Source organism: Telmatherina bonti, assembly GCF_933228915.1.
Source record: "Telmatherina bonti genome assembly, chromosome: 22".
NCBI lineage: Eukaryota > Metazoa > Chordata > Actinopteri > Atheriniformes > Telmatherinidae > Telmatherina > Telmatherina bonti.
Window position 1 is genome coordinate 12,471,906 of NC_136631.1, and position 18,505 is coordinate 12,490,410.

The 18,505-nt window shown below is 41.1% G+C and overlaps 1 protein-coding gene across 1 annotated transcript; it reads right to left on the minus strand.

Moving 5' to 3' along the window:
* Window positions 1–773: 773 nt before the first annotated feature.
* On the minus strand, window positions 774–15,848 carry clic4 (chloride intracellular channel 4). Its single transcript, XM_079262668.1, has 6 exons — window positions 15,516–15,848; window positions 6,109–6,218; window positions 4,152–4,277; window positions 3,735–3,841; window positions 2,626–2,807; window positions 774–2,020 (listed from the first exon to the last, which is right to left on the minus strand). Exons 1-6 carry the CDS (start codon window positions 15,582–15,584, stop codon window positions 1,856–1,858), a joined length of 759 nt encoding a protein of 252 aa, XP_079118794.1. The 5' UTR covers window positions 15,585–15,848; the 3' UTR covers window positions 774–1,855.
* Window positions 15,849–18,505: the final 2,657 nt, after the last annotated feature.

Sequence of the window (18,505 nt, forward strand, 5' to 3'; positions counted from 1 at the left end):
GAAATGAAAAATACTTCATTTATCCCCAAATGGAAATTCAATTTTATTTTATTTTCATTTTCCAAACCTTCTTCCATCCCATTTCAGACACCCTTGCACCTTCAATCCAAGACTAAATCATTTGCAGAACACCGAAAAGATTCCACAAAAAACACAAGTCTGAGTGCCAATCAGAAGTTTATTTAAATTCAGTCAATAGTTAAAAAAGAAAAGCCATGAAATAACTGATATTTTCTTTGTACAACGCCACACTCGTTGCAATGAAATTATCTCTAAAAAAAATTCTCTCCTGCAAAACATCTGCAGAGAGAAAACAAGTAAGGCAGAGGAGATGGTTTATGTGGGGAACCTATCCACCCAGGTGAGAAGTCTACGCTTTTTTTTTTTAATCTTCAAATTCAGATGAAATGCAGTAAATTTACATATTGAAATTTGAGGTATGAAAAAAAATATTTACATTTCCTTTTTCATCAGATTTGTTTCTTAACAAAAGTCTGAAAAAAAAACAAACAAACATGGCAATTTGGGAGAAGCAAAAACATGTTTTGCTTCACCCACACTAAAGCACTTTTTGGAGCTACTGTATCACAACATACACTTGCTACCTCTGAAATCTGTCTGCATGTTGACAAAAAAAAAAGAAATTTGATACTGTTACATTCCTTACAATCCTCCATTTGTTTTGTTATAAATATCTTTAGTGTTGTCTTTCTTAGTGCCAGACCTCAATTTCCTTCATTCTGTATCATTTTAACAAAGCATTGTGTGTGTGGTTTCTTTTTTTTTTTTTTCAAGGTTCACTAGTTCATAGCCAGTCAATCCACAGTGACACCAGGATAATGTGCCTCTTTTTGGTTTAAGATAATCCTAGCTAGTGCTACAGTCAGCATGAAAGTAAAGAACTTCCTTGTTTATGTGTTTACGACATGAGAAGTCAGCGTGCTGTTGTTTAAATGGACAGTGGATGGCAATGTAGTGATTACTTAAAGACAGCCATAAACATGTCAGCAAGCTACATATGATTGGATATTTCACAGACCTCTGGTTTCATCCTTCTGCAGGTGGTACAGGAAATTTCCTAAAATTTTACTGAGCAGAGCTACGTGAATTTTGCTAATTTGAAGCAATGAGGAAATCAGAGTGCATACAGCAGGTAGCCTTACCTGCAGTTCCAAACGTTTTGTTTTAAACAGCTCAATGTTAAAATAAAAGCATTCAGTGCTCAGGTTTGGATTACTTTCAGCTTCTACTTAACCCTGTCAAATACTGGAGCCAGAAACACTGAAGCTTCAACACTGTTTACATCTCCTAATGACCCGAGAGGTAAAATTAAAAAAAAAAAAAAAAAAAAAAGGAAAAAAAGCTTTTCAGTGTTCACTTCATAAACAACCCAATAAAGAGCTATTTCAATCTTCAACAGAAAAACAACAACTTGTGACGTTTCTCCTAAACGCAGAGAGAAAGTCAGCTGGAAGGTCACTTATCAGGGAGCGCGTTTGGCTCGCGGCAGCGAGAAGCACCGATACGGGTCCTGCTGCTTCTCCGTCGCATCACCGCCTCACGCATTCATCGGCAAGTGAAAAAACAAAAAAGTGATTAATGGTAAAAGCTGAAAGGAGGGTGACCTTTACTGATTAAACCAAATATTCCTTCATAAAACCAGAGAGGGAAACGAAATGATGGCAGGTTCATGCAATTCAGGTTCTTTCTAGATGAAGAGAAGGAAAACAAGTCCAGAGTTTACTTTTTTCTTTCTCGGAAATGAGCACATCAGTCCCAGTGCTGAGGGAGGGAAGGTGTGTGGGAGGAGGTTACGGATGTGGGGAGTGGACAGAGGCGGTAACAGCAGAGGAGCTTATTTGACCAGCCTCTTGGCCACATCTGCGTATGCAATCTCAATCTCCTTGTCACTGGGGCAGGTGTTGGTGAACTCTTCGCGTGTGTAAGCATTGTTCAGGTACTTCCAGATGGCCGTCATCTCTTTGGGGATGTCAAAGCCTCTGTATTTTTTAGCGACAACCTGCAAACACATATAAAAAAAACAATAATTCAAATTACATGACAAAATCCAGACCATCTGGTAGAACTGGATTTTCAATACAAACTCAAAGTGCGAGAGGACAGAACGGAGTTACTGAGTCATACCTGGTCGAACCACAGGGCTGCAATTACAGAAGGCTGAGTTGAGTGTTCGGACACTTATATGCTAGATTTTAAAGTAGCCCTGAGGCCTTATGCACTTGTTCGTTTGAACACTGTAGTGTACTACAAAGTTGACTGTAGTAACAAGAGGATGTTCTCATACTAGAACAGTAACTATTCTGAGGGAGGAGCTAAAAAGACCTCAAAAAGTTTGAGCTAAAATAGCTTTAAAATAGTGCAGAGATTACTGCACTATGAACAAACAGAGGGAGACTTTAGTTTGTAGTTACACAAGTTATGTAAATGTTCCTGCAATCTGACACCACTCAAAGTGAGATGAAACTGATATGGCAAGGGTTGTTAAGATCTTTTAAAGTCCCATCAGGTAACCGAAAATCATTGCCCTGCTGTCATGCAGCGCCAAGATGCTAAGATGCTACATTTACCATGAATGAAAGCTGTTTAAACCATTAACTTCTTCACCTTAACTATGTGCAGCTTGGGCAGCAAGTTGCAGTCGGCCAGGGTCATTTCATCTCCATCCAAGAATTTGCGGTTTGAGACTTTGATGTCATCAATGCTGTTGTGGTCGATCTCATCTGGCAGCGGGGAGTAAAGATATTCGTCTAGTTTCTGCAGCGTCTTCAGAAGCCCGCGCTCCAGAGCTGCAGAAAGAGAGCCACAACTAACATTACAGCTGCTCCAGCTGTACGCTGATTGGCCACATGGGGGCAGCATTTCATTTAAAAAAATGCACAAAACGATCCACAAAAAACAAATCTTTAATGCTTATGCAATCCAAGGTAACCTGGTAAACTTATAAGAACAAATACAATGATCTGAATTCCTTCAAGAAGGAATGTATTTGATTTTACAGGTAATAGTTTGCTCTCAATCATATCATCCATACTCATTAACAGGCCAGTCTATTGTTAAAAACTATGAGATGAATGGGAGGTCAGGATAGATGGAGCAGTTCAACAGCAGGCTTAACCTGGTACTTTAGAGAGCCCTTATCACTGAACCATGAAATCTAGCCTCCAACTGTTGACATAGCCTTGGCATTCACATCCAGCTCACCCCCAGTTCAATCATTTCTCCAGGCAGAAAACAGCCAACTAAAACGAGTTAAAGTCTGCATTCCATAAACATCTTTTAGGAAACACAATGCTAAAATGTAAAAAAAAAAAAAAAAAAAAAAAAAAAAATTTGAAGGGATGACACACTGTTTTCTTGTTATACATAATAGTCGTCATGGTTACATCATTGATTTGGCCTCCTTTTGTACTGATTGGATTAAAAAAAAATGCAGACCAAGAGAATTGCATTATGAGAACTTGCTCATTCCCAGGATGGCTGGTGTGTTGTTTTCAGGAAAGTTCCAGGTGAGACAGAGAGCAAAAGGACAGGAGGAGGCAGCAGCACAAAGCCGCTGTGTTCCCGAGCCAGGTTATAATCCACCAATCAGGGCAGGGCGACCAAGAGTTGCCTAGCAACCAGAGAGCGCTCTCTACACAGCTGAAAGGTTCATGCATGTCAGCTTTTAAACCAGGACACCTATCTGGGTTCACATGAGAGTGTAAGTCATTTACCTTCATTTGCGTCTGGCCTGGAGTTCTTGATGTACGCTGAAAACTTGGCAAAGATGTCCATACCAGCTGTGTTTGACTCGGGGTGTCTAGCGCCAAGCTTGATGTACCTAAACATGACACAAACGAATCAAAATTAACCACACCAAGTGGAAAAATATTCTGATGACACCTTCCTACTGTTGTCTATTTGGTGAACTGTAAAACTTTGCTCCTCTTTTGTTCTCAACTTTCCAAAAGTTACCATGAAAGCAGCAGATGTCGTTCATTTCATAATGTCTTGCACATACAATATTCAGCTATCGTAAATATCCACTTGGAGAGTCACTTTCATGCTTCTGTTGAGCTTATGACAGTCATGCGTTGGATTTGTCGCATTGGCATGACAAGCTATTATCACATGGATCAGAAAGCACTTACTTGGGTGGGGAGAGGACATCCTCAAGAAACTCCTCAATCTTGTTGACGTCAGTTTTGACCTCTCCGTTGAATGTGATGAAGGGTGGGTGTGTGCCAGGGGCCAAGTTCTGGAGGTCTGCAGGTTTCCTGTTATAAAAAAAATAATGTCACCAATCTGATGAATAAAGCAGTACCACACTGAGCCTAACAATCTGAAGGGTCCATTTAAAACAGAATGGAAAGCTGAAACAAATAACTCCCAATCGGTCAGACTAATAGGTTCATGCAAAGTCAAGTACTTCAAAATGTAATGCTTCTGTTTAATCCTGCTGCACTTTAAACAACTGCTAATCGAGCATCCAGCCTTCCTCCCTCTCCAGCTACAGCTGCCGCGTATCTGTCTCCATGAGTGTGTTTGTGTCTCCTCTTTTTTTTTTCCTGTGGCCTTCAAACCAGCACATTTGGAACCAGATGGCAGGCAGCTGAGACTGACACACAAACAGAAATGAGCATGTGCTGAATGAGTGGTGTGAACACAAATCCATGCAAACAGGGTCTTAAATCCTCTTAACACAAAAAACAACATAAACATAGCTGATCGGTTTGAGCCAGCAGCAGTGTGATATAATATGGAGAGGAACAACCGTCATCCACAGAGACTCCGAGTTTTTGTTTTGACGTTGATAGCTGGATTTTGGGGGAGGCCATTTAAGGGCACGAAACGAGGGGAAATGATTGCATCTCTTTGGCATGTCAAAGGAAGTGATACAGTCACCCAGTGTTACTGTAGAGGGGCTAGCAAGTGCCTTAAGACTCTCAGAATCTAATAACAGGTGAACCTACTCGCAAGATGAGATGTAAAAATCAATAAAAACAACTCTGTGATGAGTCATGGTGAACCTGGTGTCCTTTAATGGGAAAAAGGATTAACAACATACAGCACCCCTTTAGTCAAAAAGCCATAAATACAGAAAAAAATGCAACTATTTCATGTTTACTTAAGATAATAGAGATCATATGACACAAAACAGGCTAAGGTATAATCAGATGGGCCTCTAGGTGACGAGAATAAAACAAGAAGAAAAAGGTTACTGATAAAACACCCATTGCTTTTACAGTTTGCTTCATGCAGAGCATCCAAGGGAAAATATATGCAAATATTCAAACCTTTGCACTCACGGCAAACATGCAGGAAAATCCAAACAACGAGTCAGATCCTTTTTACCACCAAGTTGTGCAATAATCAAACAGATCTCGTTTTCCCTGTTGGATACATGTTGTAGAGATGGCGACACCCAGTAATGATCTCGTTGCTGTGTTAAATGAACCATGCCGAAAGATGAAGAATCACTCGTTTTCAGTTTGAGTCACACACACAAAATCAAGACCACAGAAACCAGCCGTCCATCTGAATGTTGGACAAAACTAAAAACAACATGGCACTTGCCTGGCTTGAGAAGTGGAAAAATATGAAGATGAATCATACAGACAGAAACATGGGTTTATGGTGAGGAGCTTCTGCTCCAGGAATCCGCATGCTAAAACGTTTCCTTGCAGCTGGGAGGAAATATAAAATCCCAGTCAGATTTGGAGAAGATCACAGATTTTTTTTTTTTTTTTTTTTTAATATAAATCATAGTGGTTAAAAGAAGTGCTGCCCACCAAATATCAAAACGGGAAGTAAGTGGAGCCAAGAACCTTAAAATAGCTTCTCAAGAGTCAGTATGTTTATTTTTCTCCAATTTTCTCCAGCCTGGGAAGGGGTCATGGGAAAACCAAATAAGCAGTGGGGAGGCAGTGAGCGTGTTAGAGGTGGGGTTGGATCAAAGCACCACAGAGCAGCTGAAATCTTTGTGGAAACGCCCAGGAAAGCTGTAGGAAGCCTTTCCAAAAGGAGAGGAAAATGGGTGTTGAAAAAAAGAAAAGCAACGGAGAGGGGCGAAAAAGGGTGAAGTAAAAAGAAATGGGGTATACTTGCCTCTTAAGGTCCACTGTGGTGACGTTGAAGACGACTCCTTTAAGCCAAAGTATCATGAAGAGCCTCTGAGAGAAGGGGCAGTTCCCGATGCTCTCGCCATCGCTTCCCGCCTTGAACAAACAGACAGTTGGTTAGGAAAGATTAACCATCAGAAATATGTTGCAAAGGATAATTACACAAAAATGGGTGCAACCACAGTAAAGTTAATCACTGCAAGCATAAAACGTCTACAAATCTAGGAGATAAAGTTCTTAATTCCAGATAGCATTTAGCGTCCAGTTTGGACAGAAACTAAAAGAAAGACTTGCTCATCATGAAGATGATCACATCTCTGTTATACCATCTTTATGGACCAGGAAACTTTATTACTTCAGACTTTCACGCTGCTTTAAAAAAAGTCTCAAGTAGGAAGGAAAGCATTAAAAGCAAACCCCTTTGTCCTAAAGGCTTCAGCACTTTCCTCCTATCAATCTGCAGAATCGCTTTCTAGGAGGAAATTAGATAAATCAAAGTGGCGCTAAATAAAAAACTGTTTCTGAAGCAATGAGAAGCTTAGAGAGCGATGCTTTTAGAAAACTCAAGAAAAGGTTAATAGTGTGGTTTTCTCTCTAACACACACACGAAGCAGAAATCACAAATGCTAAGAGAGGGTGCCACGAACAGTCAGAGATATCTCCTGCTCTCCCTGCCGCCATCCGTCTCTTTGTTCTCGGCTTTCCCTTGTTTTTCTAACCGTTTTCATTTCACTGTGCACCCCTCAGCTTGTAGCCACGCAAGGAGGAATGCTTCATCCTGATTCCTAAGCAAAATAAGTATTTTATTCTATTAAATAAGCTTTGTGAATGGATACATCCTCTTCAGGACAGTTTATATGATTTCAATCAAGCCACATTACAAAACTGAAAACCATTGCTGTGAAATTGACTGGATTTGTCCTCATTTGTGTTTAAAACTTGTGCCACTCAGACAAAAAAAAACAAAACAAAACATGTTCATTTGACCTTTTTATGCATGAAAAACCAGACATGGGCTCAAACATTCTTGTCAGTTTGGAGTATATTAAAGGTGTGCTGTTTGTTCTGGATACTATCTGCAAGGAGCGGCACCACATTTTTACATAAATATACCCGCGTTGTATTCAGATCTGCTGCTAGCATTAAATAAAGTTTCAGATTTATCAGCTTAAATATCTTAATCATTTGTAGAAGATCAGAGGTGTTGGTTGTGGTTAAACCTCAACTGAGGACTTTGTTTCAGGGAGCCGCGTCAGTCCAGCGGCTCCTTGCTCACGACTGCTGTCCTTTGTGTGACGCCCAGTCGGAAGGCTGCGTTTGATGCATCTGTTGGCTCCCATTGTACTGCAACTATCCTCTCCCTTTCCCCCTTCTTTTGAATTCAGTATCTGCAATGCCTGGATCAGATCCCACTGTCATTGTTACAAAAAGGAAAGTCCTTATTTTACATTCAATGATTCAATTCCAGAATAAAGCGTTGGGGCTATTATGGTTTGCAACAGACTGGGCTAGCACTAGCAGATTCTTACAGGATCAGAAAGACATCAATGGGATGATTAGCCTGCAGCGCAACACCTACAGAGCACCATTCAGGTCCGGATCAAGGGCGGTAACACCCCACAGCAACTGTTCCCATGGCAATGGTCAGAATATATAACACGGAAAGAAGAGCATGCGGTGTGAAGGGCATTAATAACAAAGCTGAACTGTGTGATTGATAAAAAAAAAACCAGAGCATGTGATGAAAAGTCATTTTCTACAGGGTGAGTTGCTTTTAAGCAGAGTTCATCTTCGTGTCTTTAGCTACAAAGAAGAAGGTTGCAGCAGCTGAGAAAGACATTTCACTTTTCCTCCTCTCACAGGCTGTTCTCAGAGTCATGGCTGGGCTGCTACTCTCTGGAGTCTGCAGCAGAGCAGACTGCACCTCACACTAACAGCAGACATCTGCAGAGCAAGAAGAGGCAGCACAAGAGGTGGACATACGACAGGAAATGGGGAGGATATTAAGGATCACATGTAGGCCTGCTGCTAACCAACATATAGGAGAGCAAGAGGTAATAGATGCTCTAAGTGAGAAGCGGCGGAAAGACAGGAGACGGTAGAGGCAATGTGCTCTTCGGCATGCTGCGTGTTTCTTCCTCCTCCCTCTCCCCTTATCCTGGGCCCCTCTGTGGAGTCGGAGGGGGGTTGGGCATTTGGAGAGGAGGGAGAAACTATTCCAGAAATGTCCTGTTACTCCCGCCGAAGAGGGTGCTTTGTTTGGTTTGAGAGATGATGGTGGTAGAGCTACATTTCCGCTCTATACTTAATGAAGAAGCTGGCCTACATTTTACAGTGGGAAATGTAGCGGCCACGCTTGGCTAAATGACATTTCTAGTCGTATAAACCAGAATTGCTTGATTGACAAACTCATCATAGTGGGGAAAAAGAATCCAGACACTTCATCATTATGCCAGGCTCACAAAAAGTGAGTCTGAAGAGCTTGTAAATACTATCTTTTTACTCAAACTGTACTATCCAGACTGCCACCATGATGGTGTGACCTTTAGAAAAGAGCTTCTGGATAACCTCCTGTAAAGCAGCACCACAAAGTGCTTTTTGTTAGTAGTTTCAGGTACGTCATTAGTTTGCAAGTGGAAGGGGGGGGACAGCAAGTAACAGAAGAAATAGTCAGAGGGAAGTATATCGGCTCAAAAAGATTCAGAATTTCCGAGAAAGCAGCCACCCAGCAACACTTCGCAATGCCAAATGTCTCCCCACCCTGTTAAAATCCCATTTCCAGACAATTACAACATCTTTCACACACCTACATACAGAGATGTGAATGAGATATAATATATGAGAAGCAGCAAACAGCTGACTATTGCTAACGGAGTAAAGCTTTATTTAGGCTTAATGGATGGTAAGTCAACAGATGTCAAGCACAAACAGCTGTAAAGGGAGGATATGAGTCATGGTCAAAGTCAGATGTCAGTGTCCAGGGCAGCAAGGCACAAAAACAATACAAGACTTAAACACACTGTCATCTCTTACTCAGTGCAGTGGGTTCGGACCTCTTATTACCTCCTCTGTTGCTTTACTCACTGAGCCACTGATGTTACCACCATTATATCTCAGTCAAATGAGTCAAAGTCTTGAATGGACATTACATTTTTAAGCACAATTTGAAACATTCAAACGTTATCCCCCTCTCAGGTCCAATCCTCTTTACAGAGAGGGGCATAAAATCCAAAAGACGTTAAACATTTCTCATCACCATGCAAGAAAAAGGTTTATTTTCTAGCCTGGCAATGCGACATTACAGCCAGCCATCGGGGGACAATAGATCCTGTTGATGCAGGGCAAGGTCCTCCCAGTCTCTGCTCATAGCCTAATTTTAGTAACACGGGGACCCATGCCTACCCCTCCCTCACCAGTTCATATTCTAAATCTGTTGGATTGCTCAGAAGTTCAAGCCACACTTGACCGAATAAGGAACTGACAGTCTAACAAGCGCACCACTTTTCCTGCTCCTGATCTGACACAAAGCAGGAATGTCTGCTTGGGAGCAGGGAGCCATGGTAACGCCGTGGCAACACCTCAAACTGTTTGCAGGCAAAAGTCTAAAGTCTACAAGGTGGGATGGAATTAAAAACTATGACCTAACTCAAAGCTGGATCATAAAGCTGAGCCAAATTCAGATTTGTTGTTCAGTATATGTTGACTAAATATACATTTGATGTCCTTTTCTGCAATAAATACTTGCCAAACAGAATTTGAAAGTCTAAACTGGCATGTAAAATGAATCATCCAAGGGGAAATAATTTAACTTTCATTTGAGAACAAAGCTAACATGAGAACCAAAAGTACACAATGACAAGTTACAGAAGAATCTTCTAAAAGAGGGGCTAAAAAAGTTGTTTCTATTCTGAAGTTTGGCAAAAATACATTTAAAACACAATTGAAGAGGGCTTTTAAGCAGAGAAAGCTTCATTTTGAGGAATCTTTGTGTTTAAGTGTGTGCAAGTCAATGTTTTTGCCTCATGGCAGTGATTGGTTGAACCAATTGGGTGATGAGAGCCCTGAGCAGCCAGAAAGATGAGTGTATAAAGGAGTCATATTCTGCTGGAACATGGAAACACCATGGTGATAACCATAATGCTGCTGACTCAGAATGACATCACTCAGTGGAAAGCTTAAAACTTCCTGTCAGACACAGGCCTACTGTGCTGAACAGATTTTGTGGAAAGTTTGAGCTCGATCTCCAACGGCGATTTACTGTGAAACCAAGCAGCAGCAATACTGTGGTGCCCGTATTATAACTACTGCATCCAGTAACAGTTTAGGAGAGATCAGAGAGATTATTCAGCTTTCTGTTTAACAATGAAGAGATGCTTGTGATGAATAACACAGATCCCAAATGAAAGTAAAATCCAACAGAAGCCATAAGGAGGAATTACTATGAATAGACAAGAAATGAATCTGTTGCTGCTTCTGCATCAGTCTAAACATCAATAATCTGCAAACTGGTATCAGTCCCATCTCCACTGACTTGCACAATCATAAACCTTTGTAGACAAATGCATTCACATTTACACACACACACACACACACACACACACACACACACACACACACACACACACACACACACACACACACACACACACACACACACACACACACACACACACACACACACACACACACACACACACACACCTGCTTTATTCACGCCTGCTTTGCTCATAACTTTAGAAATATAAACAGGCTGACAGTTGATAAAAAATATTCAAGAATCTTTTTTCACTTTACCAAGTTTTAATCATTCAGTTTAACCATGAATCCTGTGGCGACCAAGCATTTGGCACGAGGTCCAGCATGCCAGTAAGAGTATGCAGCACACACTGGCTTCCATAGCAATGCTGGTTAAACATCATTTGCCTTTCAGTGCTCAACTGGCACATGGTACTTTGAATTTAACAAGAACATGAAAAAAACATGCAAAAACATCTCACGGATTAACATTTAGGTTTGCATAAGCATAGGGTGCAAATTTTGGGAATTTTTCTCTATTTCAAGATCCACTACAGCAGAGGTGTCCAGTTCCAGTCCTATAGGACCACAATCCTGCAGGTTTTCCATGTATTCCTGTTCCAACACACCAGACTCAAATAAATCAGTCACTGTGCAAAACCTCATTGAATGCTGGATCCGATTAAAATGAGCCAGGTGTGTCGGAAAAGGGGTAGATGGAAAACCTGCAGGACACCTCTGCACAACAGCATAAAAACAAATAACTTATCCCAAAAGTGTAACTTAACAACATTTTAAGCCGATACTAGTGGAACTGTGAGAATTAACTAGTTGTATGTTCTGTGAGCTCTCTTCTGCCAGGATGTCAGGCATCCTGGATGTTTAACAGAGACGACAAGCCAAAGCAGAAAACCTTTGTCACTTTATCCATGTGCAGGCACCCACACACCTCTGTGCACGCTGCTATGAAGTGTACAGTGTGGGAAACACAAGCAGAGAGGATCATGTTGGGACTGATTGAGTTACACGTGCAGGAAAGAAGATTCTCCTCGGTTAAAAGGTCTTGCATCACTTCACAGTGAAAATGATGATACAGAGACAAAGCTACATTATGTTGCTGGTTTATTCCTCCGTTTTCTATTGTGGTACTGTTTGAAAATCTACTGAACAACTATCAAAAGTCCCACATCCATTAACCAAGAAAGAACAGTAGTTAACCAATCATTCTTAGTTAATCTGAATTGATCAGAAAAATGTGTTTTAATCAGCAAACAATCCAGACGTCTATAATATAGACATTAAAAACAAATCTCAGCTTCTTGAATGTCACAGATGAGAAAACTTTTGCTGCCAAGTTGAGATTTCAAGAGGGGTGCGTCAGAAAATAAGATTTTATGTCCAAAGCATTGAGTTTGGAGTCTACTAATATTGACACAAATGAACTCAGGTCACATAAAAATGAAAAAGACTTGCTGTAAAGACCCTGGTCAAATTGGTGCAATAAGAGACTGCTAGATCGATTAGGCCAATGGCCACAGAGTCACTCAACCAGACAGTTTACAAAGCAGCAGCAATGACAGGCCAGGTGCTGCAGAGGCAGGAATTACACACAGCAAAAGCACTTCTCCTTAACAGAGAAACAAGTCATTAATCTTTGTCCCCAAACTCATGATAGTGACTACAGCGCTGAGAGAAGAGGGGGGTAAACTGCTCTATTGATTTTCTACTAAAAAAAAAAAAAAAAGAAAAAAAAAAAAAAAGAAAGAAAAATGCATCACTTAATTGCTTTTAATACTCCCAAGAAGATGTAGGAATAATTTATCTTCAAACACTTGGTATGGATGCATTTATGCAGGCTACCCAAGGCAGTCGCACCTTGACACTAAAGTGTGCAGTGATTAAATCTATACAAGGCGAACTCGCATGGTTCTGCGTGTAATGTCATGCAGAAGTGTTAACTGTGACAAAATAACTGCTGAAAAAGGGGCATTTTGTTTCCATAAAAAAGGGAAAAATCACAAGGCATAATCTGACCGTCACATGCCGTTAACTGATAGCACAATACAACACGATCAACTCTCCCTGAGGCCTTCTGGGTGAACGCTGAAGAACAGAGTCCTCACTGCAAATCAGGCTTACCATGTCACACTTTAACCAGAACAATAAATTGAAATTTGAGGGGGGGCATTATGATGCATGCTAAGCAGCAAATGCTTAGATAAAGTAGACTGACACTGCCCTATCCTCAGCCACAGAAGTGCTCTATTGTTGGCGGCTCCTGCTGGCACATCGCAGCCCTCCATCGCCACGGTTCCCATGGGACTGTCACGAAGGATGTACCCAAACACAGATGGGCTCTTGTGCCATCCAGACTTAGAAACACTTCTTAAAACATGTTTGCTGGTTGTGTTGTTCCTGCTGGCAGGAATGTGGAAGTCTGGAGGCAGCTGAAGGCTTTGCAACCCTTTGTGTGACCCTGGCAGTCTCAGCAGACAACTGATTACATGAGTAAAGATAAAGCCTTCCTGTTTTCTCTTGACTCATCTGTATTCACTACCATGCAGTTAGGTCATATGCTGGTGGAGAATGACTCATAAGCATGTCTGTCTCTAATTCATTTATGGAAGACTTGAGACCAAAAAAGGGAATGAAAATATATATAATACCAACAAAACAATGAAAATGATCATTTTCCACATCTCTTGTAGGGTGGGTGAAATTGTACTTCTTATGCTTTTTTTTTGTATCTATCAACACAAAACTTGGGTAACCACTAAAACAGACGCAAATAAATGCTGACTTGCATTCCCAGTATACCAGCAGAGACAACACCTCAGCCCAGACTGATATCTAATCTGCAGTGATGTGGTCAAGGTCCGATGCTCCCTCTTACAAAGTCATTATACCACACTCACAGAGCTATAAACACAAGCAAAGATGAGCACAATGTCAAGTGTTACTATGGCAACATAACTATCGCCATAAAAACTGCAGGTAGAAAGACAGCAAGGTCATCAAAGTGTCCTGAAACTGATGCAGTCAGCTAGTTTTGATGGGTAAACAGAGGTGTACAGAAAGTCACTCATATTCTGGAAGTTTCATCCATCCGCTCTGATATGCGACAGTCCACCAACAGATATAGCACCACTCTCTGTGAAGAGCGCACATATTTTGTTATCAGCTGTTCACAGAGGCCCAAAGTGCCTATGGCAACCTGTAAGCCCGCTATTGTCTACCATGACAGTGTTTAAAGCAGCACGGTGAGAATAACGTCATCAATAATGGATATGGACATGTCAGACGTTGGTACATAACACAGAGCCATGAAGAGGGAGATACAACTAAAAGGCTATTGGATCTCCACAGGAAAATAAAAACACACATTGGAAGAAACTTCCAGCTGCACAGAGGGGTGGTTTGAAAAGGAAGAGCTGGCCACACATGTAAACCTTCCAGCCCCCTGGATGATGTAACCTCTCTTTTAAACAGTGAAAGGTGGTTAAAGAAATAGTGCTGGCTAGTTTGTTCCCATCTGTTCTACCTCCATGCCGAGAGGCCGGTTGCTCAACCCCATCAACAAAGGCTTCTCTATAAAGACTGAAAAAAAGAATAATGCACGTAAAACATAGCGCTTCCTTCCAATTTTAATCAAATTTGGGAGACTGATTAAATGCAAAAGAAGCATATGCTTTTATACAGCTTTCACAATGATTACCCTCATATGCAGCAAATGTTTTCCACTCCAACCACCCATTATGACCATTACTTAAGTATTTGCTATTCTGGCTTGTGACAAACATTTTACTCCACCGCACATAACCTCTCTTAAGACCCCATAGCCCCTTCCAATTACCCCCACCCCCTTCTTTTCAGTATCCCAATCTGCGTCTCCCTCTTTTCTTTCCTATGGCCATTTTCCCGCCCTGGAAAGGGACGCATGCTGGGGAAAGAAAACAGCCATTCACAACCTTCCACCATCATCATGGTCACTGAGGGGGAGAGGCCCAGTAACACAGTTACAGTTCGCAGGATTTAAGGAAGACGGAAGTGCTGTAAAGTTGTAAAAATATACGATCATCCATCAGTTACCTCATGTATTACCTTAAATAAATATGATTACCTTTCCAGAAAACCTTGACAGTTTCACAGCAACACATTAAAAGCTATAAAATGCACTTATATACTGTATGACAGTATATAAGTAAATGTTATTTCCTTCATGTTGGACTAATTAATAGCAGCATAACCCCAAACAGCTGTTTATTTTCCCCATGACTGGGTTGAGCTTGTTCAGATATTCATATAGATCTGGACATAGATCATTCCCAACACATGCTATAATAATTTTGGACACTGTTTATTCTAGCAACTGACCTAAGAGCATTAAAAACGCAACTTCAGCCTACATTACCTGGTTGAGTCAGCTCAGATGAACCACAACTACCGAGCTTTTGTTCAGGAATTAGCGCCCAGTTTTCAGCATGGCAGACTGGTGGCAGACTGGTGCTTCTCCACGGCAAGTGGAAAAGCTGCATCTGCCCAGTTTGTCAATCTGCAGGCTCCACATGGCCACAATTGTTCAACTGGTTTGATTATCCAAAACCGAAACAAAAACCTATAACTGGAACAAGTATTTATAAACGTTTTGATCCATCTGAGCCCTCATTAAGTAAAACATCGACGAAAAGCCAATAGTTTGGTTCAGGTTACAAATTTAATAACTTATCACTAAAGAACAATGCGCATCGTTTAACTTTTAAGCGAGACTTTATGTTTGTTTGTTTGTTTTTTTTAAATGGTACATAATCAAAGAATACATTGACAGTGATTAGCCCAAGTGTCTTAAAAAGGATGAAGCGTGTATCGATGAGGTCTTACCTTAACAAAAAGCTCGATAACGGGCTCGCTGTCCCCCTTTACTCCGTTCTGCGGTACAGACAGCGACATTCTGGGCGCTACTCTGAAGATTTTAGAACAAAGATTAGTTTTTTTTTTCCCCCCTTTTTCTACCACGCCTGACTTTGCTCAGTTCTTTTCTCCACCACCCTTTCTTTTTGTTCCCCTCCCTTTTGCACTGAGACCCAGAAGGTGGTTTTTCTTCCCGGGTGTTTCGATGCAGACAAGGCGGCAGCGCGGTCTGAAACTACAGCCGTCGCGACGCTTCTCTTCCACAAAGGCTACAAAAGCATCGTTGAAGCGCGAGGCGCTTTCTGCCCGTTGCGGAGCGAGGAGAAGTGATGACGTTGGGAAGAAGCAACGGGAATATTTAGGAGTGTGATGTCATCAGCGGTGCAAACCTACAAGAATGTGGGAGGGATGAGGATGGTGATCTCTCAAGCCGCTTGGTGGCTGCAGACGAACTGTGAGCAGGGCCGGATTAAAAGTGCACAAGGTCCTGGGCCCAGAGTGTTCCAGGGGCCCCCTTCCCCACCGGAACATTATGAAAATTGTGAATGATACACTGTGAAACGGCATTTCTAACACCTCTCAGCCAATGGTATCAATAGCAATACACAGGACACTGTTGTGTAACTATCTGGATTTTATGTAGATTTTGTTTCATGTCCAAACTGCTGGTGTTTTCCATACGCACGCACCACATGGGCCCCAACTGGGCATGGGCCCCTGGACCTGTGCCCATAATGCCCATTGGATAATCCGGCCTTGACTGTGAGGGAATTGTGGGAATCGCCTTTCCATCACTGCATTCTTCAGCAATGAAACCGTCTTTAGGAAATCAGGGGGAAAACAACAGAAACTTTAATTAAATACACTTAATGGGAGAAAACTGGAATAATTATCTTAAACGCTCTATTTAACTTTTATCATATAGGTGCAGGCCCCTGGGCCCAGAGTATTTCAGGGTCCTCCTTCTCCACTGCAACATTGTAAAAACTGTTAATGATACAAACGACAATGATGACAAATGGCATTTCTAACATCTCTCAATCAGTGGTACCAATAGCAATACATAGACACTGTGGTGTAACTATCTGGCTTTTATGTACATTTCGTTTCATGTCCAAACTGCCGGTGTTTGCCCTACGTGGGCCCCACATGGGCTCCAAGTGGACATGGCCCCTGGGCCTGTGCCCATAGTGCCCATTGAATAATCTGACCTTGTATAGGTGCTTATAAAAAATATTCATATTCAACTTAGTTGTGTAAAAGGCGAAAAAGTGTTACTCTTCAAATAGTTCTAATGACTGCCAACAGGTCCAAACTTATTAGTATTTAAAGATTCTTGGTCCATTGCAGCATTTTAATAACTTGTGGTGTTCATTATGCCCCTATTAAAATATTTAGGCATCACAGTAATTACCTTAATCCAAATATAAGATGCAGTTTTTAAAAACAGTCATTTTTTTAGCCTAAATTTGCAAGTTTACTGTAAGTTTATGCAAGGATTGTTAATCCAGTTTGAAGTTTTCCTGCCACGAACCACTTGATTTAGACCAGGGGTGCCCAAACTTTTTGCCTCGAAGGGCCAAACTGGAAATGATCCAATGTGCCACAAACAATGTAGCTTTAAGGATGAAACACAAGTAAATGCATTAAGTTATTTTAATTATTGTTCAATAGCTAATACAGTGTATTTTTTCCTATCTGGGCAAATAAAATGTTACATAAATACTCAATGTAGCAATAGAACAATAAAGCCACAGTTAGAGGGGCAAGAAACAATAATTACAGCCACTAAACTGCAACCAAGTGCAACATGTCAACAATAAGAAACAGCGCATGTTGAACAAGGCAAGGTGCTGATACTTAGTGGGACACATGAAGTGGATCTTAGGACATTACCAGTCTCTCCATGTTAGATTGCAACTGGCTCACTGACAAGGTGAGTGTGTCATTGTGGTGTGAGTCAGTCAAGGTCCCTGAGTCTGGTCTTATTTCATGACAGTTCGGTTCAGTTAGGTTCATGACAGTGAAAGTATTGGTTTTTTTTTTTTTAGCCCTGTAGGGTATTAATATAAACAACTAGCGGGCCAAAAGCAAAGTGCTGGTGGGCTGATTTTGGCCACTGGGCCCCATTTTGGGCACCCCTGATTTGGACTGAATCTTGTGCATGAAGCTCTACATAAACCTGCCATTATCCAATGATTTGAGACACCTGGTGTTGCAGCACGGAAACATCTAAAAATCTGCATGACGGCAGGGCCTTGAATAACCAGGACTGATGTAATCTGGTTCATGTGTTTTGTTTAAGGGGGGAGCAGTGGAGATGTGTTTGGAGTCTAAATACTTTTGAATATGCCACAAAATACCTCTTCATTAGTACAAAACTCGCAATTTGTAGTAACTTTTGGGTAATAAAATGCATTAAACCAGTGCTTGTGTCACATGATTATGGTAGCCAGTCAGATGTCATGATGCTCATAGCGATGAGAATTTGTTTTTCAGTTTACATTTAACGAAGGTTATTGAAGTTTAATTGTATTTCAGTTACATACTTTTATTTTCCAAAGATGACTGATAATTTGCAGATATATTTTCCTATTTGTTAAATTTACTCAGTATTATTTTTTAAAAGCATTTCTTTCAAGGATTTATGTTTTTTATATTTAGCACTGCTCTTACAATAAAGATTTTAGTGCACATCATAGAATCATGATTTTCCTTTGAGGGGCAAAATGTATCAATATCAGTATTGATGACTGTTGATACTATTAGTTTCTAACAAACTGTACTCAGGATCCTGTGGCACATATGGAAAATCTATACACAGCCACAACAGCTTGGCACGTCCTCCTCATGCTGGTCACAGCTGTGAAGCACCATCCCATTCTTTAATCAGGAGTTTCTGCAGCTCAGCCAGCGCAGTTGTGTTCGCCACAGCATACCATTTCCAAGTGAATCCCACA